Here is a 12,655-nt window from a genome sequence, read left to right on the forward strand (position 1 = left end):
TAACCTAGAATACATATAAGTAAATAGACAAGGAGAACTGCAACATTTTGAAGGTTTATTTAGCATAAATCTGTTGCAGCCAGGGAATAGTGGTACACATCGGAGTTAGTTGGCAAATATTTTGATGGCCCATAACAGAGTAAAACGTCTCTAAGCTTTTCATGTTTATATACAGGTTGTGTTTTTGTAATACATAGTGTGTAGTGCCAAGGCAGAGAATAAGATCTGTGGATTAGTGAATCAGGTTTGGATTAGAAGTGAATAAAGACCTGTTGTGAAAGCTGTAACTCTGGATTAGTTGTGGATACAGTTCAGCTGACGTGCAGTGGCAGTACATTGCATATTACTGTGCTGCTACCAGCCTGGCCATTGGCTTGAATTTTGCTCTTAGGTAAGGTAATGGACTACCACAGTATATATTCATAGATATTTAGAGGGCAACTACCAGAATATACATTAGGTCAGACATGTGTATTGATTTTATTAAAATCAGCATACATATTGTCTCAGAAACACTATTTACTATATCTGTCACCATAACAAGCCTTGACATCATTAATATTTAACACATTTTTTCACAAGAAAATGCAATGCGAGAAATTGTAATGCTTGCTTAAAAAAGTGGAGAATCTCATATTTTTTGTTTTCATTTTCTTGGCAGAAAAGGTTCATCTCGCTCTTAGTCTCCACCCCTTCATTGGTGGCAGCCAATTAGAGAGGCCAAGGACTGTTTGAGAAAAGCTTTGCCTTAAATGCATGGGGAGAAGTGATCAGGGCAGCGAACAGAGCATCATTCAGATAGGAGAACAGAGCCTCTATTACTGACACAGCATCGAGCCAGTACACCTCCTACCACCAAGACTCAGTAGGTACGTTTTGCATTCCTACTTTTCCTGCCTCTCACCTCTCTCTCCTCTAGACACATTTTCTACTCTCTCATTAAACCACCATATATGTTTTTAAATCACAGCTTGATTTAGAGTTGTTACCTATGCTTACCTTAATGTATTTAAATGATATGCTCGATTAGTTTTGCTGGATTTAAATGATATTTACTTTGCTGACATTATTTCTATATATTTATGAAACTGTTTACTTAATTATTAAGAAGATCCTTTGCCTTTTTAAACTTAGTTATTTATCTCATCCACTTGATTATCTATATTTCAGCCAGCTTTGTCTAATTTACTAATTCTGGTCACTAACTTTTTATTCTTCATTGAGTTATTATTAATGTAATATTACTATAATTTTCATTTTGTAGTTGCAAATATAATTTACTTCTAGTTTTCACTTTATATATATATATTTTATATTATTGGAACTATTTGTAGTTTGTATTTTTTTTTTATTCCGTTTCCATCTTTATCCTCTAAATTTCTTTCTTTGACAAAACTGGAACTTTGCTTTCATCCTGCTTCTTTTGCCCAAGGCTACATTGTTCCTTCCCTGTAAACGAACAAAAAAAATATATATAGTTCTTTTCCATATATTTTATCGATACACATAATCGTATTCTTAGAAATTAGTATAAGTTTCTTCCCTCCTTCTGGAAACAGGCATACAAAATATATTTTGTACAGCTAAATTGGTTTGCTGCTTATATGTTTGCTTAAAACATATAATAACATACAAGTAAATTCAATTAATAATCAGTTCCTTTCATCAAAGCACTGAAATTTATTTTCACTGAAGGTTTATTTACTAGAAATACAAATATGTATTAAAAAGGTATTGCTGTGCATTGCATTTATAAGTAATTTGTTCTAAAAAAAAAAAAAAAAAAAGAAATGATGTGAGCTGTTGAAAACACAGGTATTGCATAGATTCACTACATGAGTTTTTGATGGATTTTGCATTACTTTTGTGGTCTGACAGGATGCTGCATGTATATTCTTGTTTTAGGACATACATGTATTTCTAATTCTTACAAACAATGCTGTAAATTAAATGTATGAGGACTTTCAGTATAAGCTTGCACTATTTATCTGTCATCTTAGATATTACAAAGAAAATCAACTTTGTAATTTAGGACTAAACAAACCTTGTTTGATTAGAGTTACTTATCCCTCACTTTCTCATATGTCCACTTTAAATATCCATATTCTTTTTGTTATTCCTAAACTATGATATGATTTGGAAGTGTTGGAAAACATTTCTAATATGACATTAATGAAGTAAATCACTTAGAGTTAGAGTTAGACATCTGCACTGATTTTGTAGGCTGGTCACTACTTAAAATCATCAATATAACTGCAGCATGTTATTTTGACATTTCTGTTTGGACAATAATGCTAAAACATTGCAGAGTCAAAATTGTCATTATTATAACAAATAAAAACATATATAGACTGGAAGTTTAAACTGGTGTCCAATACACTGGATATTTGAGCTAGATCAGAAAAAAAAATATTCTTTCTTTTCTCTCTCTCATTCTTTCTCTCTCTCTCTCTTTCTTTCTCGATAGATAGATAGATAGATAGATAGATAGATAGATAGATAGATAGATAGATAGATAGATCAGTTATCAGGAGCAAGCTATTATGATTATCCTTATGCCTTATTATAGAATTCTAACATGATTTGAATTTTTATTTAACTATTAGCCTGCGATCAACATATTTGCAATTGTGTATAATTATTCAGGGATTCCTTTAAATACATTAACATTTATATTATAAACACTTTTAAACTACTGCAATTCTTCTACTATAAATGCTATGTATTGTTTCACACAACAGGTTAGCATGGCTTATCTAAAACTAGTCAAAAACTAAAACCTATACAAAACTCTGACTGGTCAATGCTGGTTCACCAAGGTTGGTTGGTAGAAACCTTAAGATTCGGTAATTCAATGTACCATGCCTATTTGTGTGGCTTGTTCCATTGGTATTGTCCGTATCCCTAAAATCCTTTGAATAAAAAGTTATTTAACTCAAAATTTGGTCATACAGTATACATTTTCAGTCTAGAAATGTGTTAAACAATTAATCTCTAACAATAACAAAATAAACAGAGCAGTAATTAAAAGGCATGTGTTTATATGTTTGCATGTTGTAAAAGAACGGAAATATACAATTACTTTGTTAATTAAATCTTTCTACTCTGCTTAGATTTTCTATTTAGGAAAGGATTTGCATGGCTTTTGCTAACTTCGCATTAATTGGATTGCATGCAGCTACTAATAACATTATATTTAGGGATTATGTTTAAGAAATAATCTTATACTGAACACTGGGAAAATCTTGGACAATGCCCTTTTTAGTTTTATTTTGAGATTATTAATATGGCTGATTTTTAATCATGGTGCCTATGCTGAAGTCACTGAAAAATATGTTTTTCAAGGATCTGACTACCTGACTACTGTAGCAAAAAGTGTCATTGCAGCTCTAAAAGATATGTTTGGTACAGTATAAGCTCCTAATAAGATTAAAAAACATACATATTTATGTCGTCTGTGTTTGAATATAGGCTGATATGATAAATTATTTGAATTGTTATATGCTGAGATGATCGATTATACATTCTTAAGAAATATTCTTCTCATATGTGACCAGAACAGGAGTCAGGCATGCACAGAATTTAGGGACTGTCCTTTATTATTTTGTAAACATTGTTGATGGAAACTTGGCAGAGTTTTGGCTTGTGTGACTTTTATCCTGTTGTGTAAATGATAAGAAAGAAAAATAGAAATCTTTTCTGTGCTTTAGAAACTATTTTATAATGTTGTATGCCATCTAGAAAACAATGGCAAAGGCAAACAATGTAACAATGTTATGATTGACTATTCCAGTTTCCAGGTAAGAGGCACACCATGAGTGACGATCAGAGTCTGTCCGAGGTTGAGATGAGCCCTGTTGGCTCTGAGGATCCCTCCTTAACACCTGAACCTTTGGCATCTCATTCCCACTCTGGCCCAGATGATGATGAAGAAGGAAAAGTGAAAAAAGAGCATGATTCTGAGGATGAAAGATTCCCTGTCTGCATTCGTGAAGCTGTCTCCCAGGTGTTGAGCGGTTATGATTGGACATTAGTTCCTATGCCAGTTAGGGTCAATGGTGGCAATAAGTCTAAACCTCATGTGAAGAGACCTATGAATGCTTTCATGGTATGGGCACAGGCTGCCCGGCGAAAGTTGGCTGACCAGTACCCACATCTCCACAATGCAGAGCTAAGCAAGACATTGGGCAAACTTTGGAGGTATGGAATTTAAACTAATTCTGAATAACACATATTCACCTAAGAAGTACAGAACTCAGTTATGTGTGTCATTTATCAAAAATATTGTATCAGTTGTAATAAGGGTGCAGTAAGAATTAATTTGTAACTCTTCCTGAGTAAAATTAGCGGTAGGACCCCAAGGACTGCATTGGTGCTAGTAGCTATAGCCTTATATTATAGAAATCCTGATATGAGAACAGTATAGCATTGCTGGCCTCCATATGAAAATATCAGTTGCCTAGTTGCCCTTGGCCCCAATCCAAGCATGAATCTGGTGAAATCACAGGAAACTAGGAATTCTTGATATGCATGTTTGGTCTGAGTTAGTGATTCAGAAGTTCTTGAGCCTTTGGATCAGCATAACTGTCAATAAACTCCAGTAAAGTCAAACAACTTTAGGAATAAAAATGTTATAGCATCCCCCTTTCACCAGATTTGTACACTTCCATAGTATACTCTTTGATAACCATTAATGATATTTTTCTCTACAGGTTACTAAATGAGAATGACAAGAGACCCTTCATAGAAGAAGCAGAAAGACTGAGAATGCAACACAAGAAGGACCATCCAGATTATAAGTACCAGCCTCGTAGAAGGAAGAATGGAAAGCCCACATCAGGAGAGGGGGATGGATCCTCAGAAGCTGAAGGAGGTGCTGCCTCCATACAGGCTCACTACAAAAACTCACACCTGGACCATAGACATGGCTCCCCTATGTCGGATGGGAATTCAGAGCACTCAGCAGGTAATGTAACTTGCAATCTAACATGTCTGAACATTTTAAAATGAGCAGTAAATTAATGTTCTTGTCTTTTTTTTGTCATAGGATTTTTGTATTGATTTTTCACTTTTAATTCTGGATGTTATTTATTGGCCAAGTAACCAAAAACATATATTTTTTATTATTTTAGGTCAAAGTCATGGTCCTCCCACTCCGCCAACAACACCAAAAACAGAACTTCAGACAGGAAAATCTGAGGGCAAGAGGGATGGCTCCCGATCTCTGGCAGAAGGAGGAAAACCCCACATTGATTTTGGCAATGTAGATATTGGGGAAATAAGCCATGATGTCATGTCCAACATGGAGACATTTGATGTCAATGAGTTTGACCAGTACCTTCCACCCAATGGTCATGCTGCACATGCAAGTCACATTGGGGGTTACACCTCCAGTTATGGTCTCAGTGGAGCTCTGGCTGCTGGTCCCTCTGCCTGGGCTCTTGCAAAGCAACATGCTTCAACTGTGGCAGATTCAAAGGCTCAAGTGAAGACAGAAAGCTCAACTACAAGCCATTACACCGAGCAGCCTTCAACATCACAGCTGACATACACCTCCCTGGGGCTGCCTCACTATGGTTCAGCATTTCCTTCTATCTCCAGGCCACAGTTTGACTACTCAGACCACCAACCATCAAGTTCATATTACAGCCATTCAAGTCAAGCCACTGGCCTCTATTCAGCATTCTCCTATATGGGCCCTCCTCAGCGTCCACTTTACACTGCAATCTCTGATCCTCCTAGTGTGGCTCCATCACATAGCCCAACACATTGGGAACAGCCAGTGTATACCACGCTGTCAAGACCATGAGAATTACTGAGATACAGACAAAGGAGGGACATCTCTCGGAGAGCAACATGCTCCGACGGGGTCCTCCCACTGCTCAAATCCCAGGTAGAATCCGGATTCCATGAGCACCAGGAAACTGTAGCCGGTTTCTACGGGCCCCTGGGAAAGACGGAGACCAGGGAAAAATGGGTCTTTTCTCTGAAATAATATAAAGCTCCAGTGTAAAAATGGTGGGGTAGGATAGCAGGGCAATGCAGGGATGGGGGAAGGGAATAAAATTATACACCAATCATGAACTAGTGTCTCCTATTTAGGGAGAAAGCTGCAACATCTGACTTGGTAGTGGCTTTGATCTTAGGCGCCAGATTGGCTGGTAAATTGACTATGTACAGCCATTGGCTGCAAAAGGCAAATTCCTATCTTAATGCAGCTTGACTTTTTTATCCAGTTGACCGAGGCTGCTAACCTGTTTGAAATAAGGGATAGTTCAAGCAACATCAACCTAACATCTTGGGAATCAGAAGATTACTAATTCCTCCTATTCACTTGTCCACAACAAAAGAAAAATGAAAATTAGCAAATGATGGAAAATATGATACAGTTCTTGTTTTTATGTCTCCCATTCCTGTCTGCAAGGATGGTGAGCTAACAAAGCTGCATCTTAATAATCCTGATGAACTAGTACAAGTGAAGGCAGGGAATTCCTACTTCAGTAGTAATCCACTCATTGTGCAGTGGTCAGTGAAACAAGAGGACATCTATCTCCAAACTCTGGAGTTACTGTTGGGTGCAGTAAGATGGCCAACATTTGGCTTACATATTCATCCACAGTACTGTACAATTCTCTATATTAGTAGTCTTGAAAAACAAGACAGCATTTTAATTTCATCAAAATAATGTTGATGTGTCATGCATTCTGAAACAATATATATTTCTAACAAGCAAAAATACAGAGAAATCATCATGAGGTTTAAAGAAAGCAACACCAAGAATATCCATTTCCTGTTTAATGCAATTCAGAACCATTCTGCGCACAATACCTCCTTTGGTATGATGGGTTCTCAGGCAATACACTGAGGTAATGCAGATGAGTACCAAACTGCAGAGAATTGCCAGCACTCCAGGAATGTTCTGTTAATATGAAATTTACTTAGTATGCCACATGGGGAACATTTCCTGAAATTGGTTACTATGTACAGCTGCACCATATTCTGTGTGCACCAGTTTTATTAAATTCCTCCATAGAGTTCTGCATTTTGATAAAGGCTCCTGTGTGTCCTCAAAATGTTGGTGATTAATTCCCCCCCCAAAAATACAGTACCTTTACAGGTATTTCCTGGAATAATTGCAATTTTTCGCAATTGAATTCCTGGTTGAATGTTCAGGCTACAACACTCTAACTGAAGTAAGCAAAGGTCAAGCAATTTAGAAAAAACAAAGATTAAATAATTCTGATTGCATAATTAAACCTCAGACTTCATAGTCCCCCTGCAGTAGACAAGATATTAACAAACAAACATTCTCCTGCGCTAGCAGTGGTTAACGCAGGGGTACACTGTGCAAAATCCCTTCTTAGCGCTAATGGTCTTGCTGCCCTCTCAGGACAATGGGTATCCTCAGATTGAAAAACAACAATAAAAAGAAAAGGGTGCACGACCTAGCATATTACCTCAATAAAATGTATTCCAAGATAAAAACAGCAATAAATATACTCACAAACTTAAATTAAGTAAACGCAAGTCATAGCAACTGATATCGACTGCCCGAAGGTCTAATCAAGTCCATTGGTACTGCTGGTAGACCAGGAGGCGTCCAAAAGTGACTGACGCATTTCAAGGACGAACCCTCTTCTTCAGAGCCAGGGTAGTGAATATAGTTCACTACCCTGGCTCTGAGGAAGAGGGTTTGCCCTTGAAACCCTTCAGTCCCTTTTGGATGCCTCCTGGACTTCTGGCAGTACTGATGGACTTGATTACACCTTCAAGCAGGTGATTTCAATTGCTATAACATGCGTTTACTTAATTTACTTTTGTGAGTAAATGTATTGCTGTTTTTATCTTGGAATATATTTTAATGAAGTAATAGGCTAGGTTGGTGCGCCTTTTTCTTTTTATTATTGTCCCTCTGCAGTAGAACAGATATAGCGGCTTTCTACTTTTTGTAAAGGTGTTGTGCATCATCCATTTTGTAAATATAAACCAATCACTTTTGCATAGAGAATGATAGAATTCAAAGGAAAATGTAAAAGTTTGTGATCTATGGGTTAGGACTTCCTATCCCTTATTCAAAATTATTTACTAGACCCTATCAAGTGAATGGGTTGGCTTCTTACAAAAGGGGGTATGTACAATATCTTTAAATAAGTAACAAACCTTTTAAGGTTTAAAATGTCTTCCTGTCTTCAGTCAGGAATCTTGTGTCGAAGTTTACATATTTTTCTAAGGTTTTAGAAATTTCAGTGATAGCCAAAAAATGCAGTCATAAATGTAAGTACTTTTGGCCCTCTAGCAAGGGTTCCCTTAAACAACATCTCATGAATAGTATGAGTTTTTATAAAATTAAAAATGTAAACAAATAAAAGTAATGTCTAGAAAAGTATGTTCTAACTATATGTCAAAAAAGATGACTAACATTGGACATACTGCAGAAGCCATTACACATTGCAGTGGCTGCTCATGTATTCGTAGGATATACAAAATTCACACAATCCTGGTGGGAACCATTTCATTTTCCCATTCAGACAAACTATCTACTGATATTTCTCGTAACAAGATACTATGAAGTATGTTTATCAGGATGAAAAAATGGAAGCAGTAAAGGCAATATGTAAATATAAAAATATATATATCTAAATATATATTTTTGTTGTTCACAGGTGTGACGAGGCAGGTGCTTTTATACCAAATAATGTCTCGATAGACTTTGTTTGTTTGTTTTTTACCATTTTTTTTCAGTTTTGGGTTTATGATACATAGAGGGACATAAACCCTTTAATCCATTTGGGAATTAGTGTTTTTTGACACAATTTTCTTAACCCATTTGGAATTAAGTTTTGATACTATGTTCTATGCCCAGATTAATCCTAGTGTATAAGAAAATTTGTCCCTTCCTCCATCAGTCGATTCAGCTACAGAAGGATTTGTTTTCAATGTCTGTCTTTTCTTTCTTATAATGTGTAATTGTATCTATCTTATTTATGTAAATATCGTACTTATCTATCCAGTTCTTCTGATTTGTCATTCCTTTAACTGTGCATAAACTTATTCAAGATAAAGAAATTAAAAATAAAAAAGTTAAGTTTTTCTGGAATGTTGAATGTATTATCTTACATACATTTGATTTACTTTTTATTTTTTTCTTGCCATAGGAACCTGAAGCACAGAATTGACATCAGGCACGGAACTTCCACCTCCCAGTGCCTTTGACAACAAAAATGAGATTGAGTGCCTAATGGTGTCTACAAATTTGTATATTTGGGGTGGGAAATATGCTTAGTGACAGAACGCTGCAATAATTCTTTATATAAATGAAGATAGGGTAACACTGATTACTACTAAATGAATAGCGACTTTGCTACTTGGTATTTAGGCAGCAGAAGTTAAAATCTGTTTGACTAACAGTGACTACTCCCTAAAATTTGTATAATTACTTCATATCTCAGATGATCTCTATCGGCTTCTCTCAAATAAATGCAACTGAGAAACTTGCGATAAGGGACATTATATAAAACACATTGCAGTGTGATGCAGGTCCTGGGATTCATAGAAATTGCCTATTTTGGAAAACAGAGGCATTCAGGTTTAGACTTTAGTTCCAGTAGATGGAGAAAGCAAGATAAATAATTATGATTAGATTATCATATAAATAAAATGGATTTAAATCTGGACTATGTATAATAAGATAAATGCTGATCCATAAAGCTAATATGAAGGTAGAGACCTGTCCATTTATACTGTTAGCTTATCATTCTAAATATTTCAGATGTATTATGTACAGTACCTTGTTCTGTCACAACTGTACTGTCTTTGGAGGCAGAACAAAATGTCCCATATTTGCTTGCTGATATGAAGGAACATTAAACAGCTTTGTAACACTTAAAGTATTTCTAAATTCACAATGTTGGTTGTTTTGGATAAAACAGGAACAGGGAAAAATCTTCCAGTATGGAAACTTGTTCCAGTAACAACCTTCTAAAAGGGCATTTCCCTACTTTGGGCGGATATGCCAACAAGGATTTTAACCATTCCCTACTCTATCAAAATGAAAAGAGAAAGTTTGGGCTTTAGAAAAAAAGAAGAAGAAAACCCCATGTCCCGCAATTGGACTAAGCATAGAACAAATTGGTTTTCTCACTAACATGGTCTGCACAAAGTGGGCAATATTTACATTGCCAACATTAGTTGTTCATGCGCTGGGCCGAGCCATAGAGAATAAAGGCCTTCTGTAATATAGTCTAAATTTCCTATTCAGCACCTCTGCCCTGGTCTCCATGCCCAGGCCTGGTAAATTACTTTATACTGCTCTCTTAGAATACCACAAGATGTAAACACTACTTAACCCCAAGCCAAAGGAGCCCACTGTTCTGCATCTGAAGTTTGTAGTTTTTTTTTTGCAATTGCAACTTGACGAGGAAGGCTAGGACATTGGTAATTGGGTTTTTTAACCTAGGTTTAAAGTTATCTAGGTGTTTATGGAATGCATACATATTCACAACATGCCATATACAGTCTCCAGCAAAGTTACAAGCAAAAGAAGAAAACTTACACACAATAGATACTTTCTTGAGCATGTGCAAGTATATTCAAAAAGTTATCTTCATACCCAGCCTTACATCATTAGATATGTGGGGTTAGGCTATATTGCTCAAATAGGTTCAATATTGCTCAAATGTCTGTACTTACTCATTATAGAAAAAACATTTACATTAAAATACTTTAACTAATAGAATAACTTTAACCACTTTTCCTTTAGTTGTTTAAGTACACATTCGTTTATGAATAGTTAAAATAGTCAGGGATTCAGTTGGCTAGAATATCAAAACCTAATAAAACAGCTTTTTAACATAAATTATTTATTTTAGCCGAGGTTTTTACAATCAGAATATTCACAGAAGCAGAATCTTGAGTGATGAGTGTGAGAGCTGTGAGACTGATGGACAGAGACTGTATGATGGAGGACTTATGTGCCTGTTGGGGAAGTGTGACATCTGTGTTTACATGTACATCTAAATTATTCCCAGTCAGCATACATTATAAACTTTTCTTCTGTTCAAGAAGTCAAACTGAATGGCAGGTATACTGTACATGGATGGTTATTAAGCACATTGTACAGTAGTTTAGGAAAGTTTAACGGGTTAAATATGGCTTCCTTTGAGCTCCCTCCCATTTCGACCCCTCCCCAGGACCAAACCAACAGTCTCCAGTTCCTCATGATCATATCATACAGCCAAGAAAACAAAGGCCCTATTTTATGGAACCCTTGAGAATTTGACCCCGGAAAAGCCAGAACTGCTCTTGCAGATTTACACACAAAGCCGCGTCTGCACGGATGAAATTTCACATCCCCAATGTGATTAAGGGATTCTGCTGTAGGACGTTGGCCTGATTAGCTAATTAACCCTGTTTGGTCTAATTTAACCTCACAGCCACCAATAATATGACTGCCAAACGTTTGTTCTCCTTAATGAGTAAATAATCTTTTGCAGTTACTTTAGAAAAATTTTAATAGGTCTTCCTGTACCTCTACACAAGAAACCAGTGTGGCCATATTCATATGGTTTAACATTGCAAACAATACGTTTCTAATGGTCAGCTTGGCAGAGGTTAACTGAAGCTATGAGATCTGTTATTTTAGATATTCATCTGCTCGCATATTCACTGTTTTGAATCTAGGGTAAGGAGCAGAGTGTGCAATAATCTGTCAATGTTAGTATATTGTATACAAAGAACACAATTTTTACCCCCCTCCACACATACACACACACACCACACTCCAAGGGCAAACCTTTAAAGCTGAAATCCAGACTAAATACAGACATAGCCCACTTTTACAATACAATGGGATTTATTTACTAAAGCTGAAAAGTGCAAAATCAGGCTCACTTCTACATAAAAAATCAATGATTTATTACTTCTAGGTTTATTACCAAAGCTTAATTGAACAAGCTGGGGTTAGAAGCTCATTGGTTTCTATGCAGAAGTGAACCTGATTTTGCACTTTTCAGCTTTAGTAAATAAACCCCCTTTGTACTTAAAAGTGGGGTATGCCTGTAATAATAATTGTCCCTGACAATTTTTTTAAAATATGTATTTTTCTGCTCAATGTATTATCCTTTTAGTCACAGAGACATAATTCTCTCGTAATCTCAGCAGTCAGTGGGAGTGTACTTCCAGCTTCCCTATGTTTCACCCTGTGACATAGATGTACCCCCTGAAAATACAGCCCCCACAAGCCTTCTACAGGGAGAAAAATGGGAGATGGCATTTTGGGGAATTTGGGGTAGTACTGTAGGCATTGACAGTGAGTGATGGATCTCCATTGGAGATATACAGTATCACACAAAAGTGAGCACACCCCTCACATTTTTGTACAGGCATACCCCACTTTTAAGTACACAATGGGGTTTATTTACTAAAGCTAGAAAGTGCAAAATCAGTCTCTGCATAGAACCCAATGAGCTTCTAGGTTTTATCACCAAAGCTTAATTGAACAAGCTGGGATTAGAAGCTTATTGGTTTCTATGCAGAAGTGAACCTGATTTTGCACTTTCTAGCTTTAGTAAATAAACCCCATTGTGTACTTAAAAGTGGGGTATGCCTGTAAATATTTTATTATATCTTTTCATGTCACAACACTGAAGAAATAACA

At 36.2% G+C, this 12,655-nt stretch overlaps 1 protein-coding gene across 4 annotated transcripts; it reads left to right on the top strand.

Annotated features, from left to right (window-relative positions):
• Window positions 1-258: 258 nt before the first annotated feature.
• On the top strand, window positions 259-10,858 carry SOX10 (SRY-box transcription factor 10). Of its 4 annotated transcripts, none has more exons than XR_013262340.1 (6): window positions 260-391; window positions 662-869; window positions 3,794-4,200; window positions 4,713-4,966; window positions 5,133-6,866; window positions 9,156-10,858. XR_013262340.1 is itself a non-coding variant. In XM_077452383.1 (5 exons), the coding sequence occupies exons 3-5, from the start codon at window positions 3,815-3,817 to the stop codon at window positions 5,807-5,809; spliced, it is 1,317 nt and encodes a 438-aa protein (XP_077308509.1). In that variant the 5' UTR covers window positions 259-391; window positions 662-865; window positions 3,794-3,814; the 3' UTR covers window positions 5,810-7,498. The 4 variants fall into 4 exon arrangements, 2 of the variants coding, with proteins under 2 accessions (XP_077308509.1, XP_077308508.1); XR_013262341.1 differs by having other exon boundaries at window positions 5,133-5,893; XM_077452383.1 differs by lacking the exon at window positions 9,156-10,858 and having other exon boundaries at window positions 259-391; window positions 662-865; window positions 5,133-7,498.
• Window positions 10,859-12,655: the final 1,797 nt, after the last annotated feature.

Source organism: Lithobates pipiens, unplaced genomic scaffold (assembly GCF_037356315.1).
Source record: "Lithobates pipiens isolate NorthernLeopardFrog02 unplaced genomic scaffold, aLitPip1_a1.2 Scaffold_23, whole genome shotgun sequence".
Taxonomy (NCBI): Eukaryota; Metazoa; Chordata; class Amphibia; order Anura; family Ranidae; genus Lithobates; species Lithobates pipiens.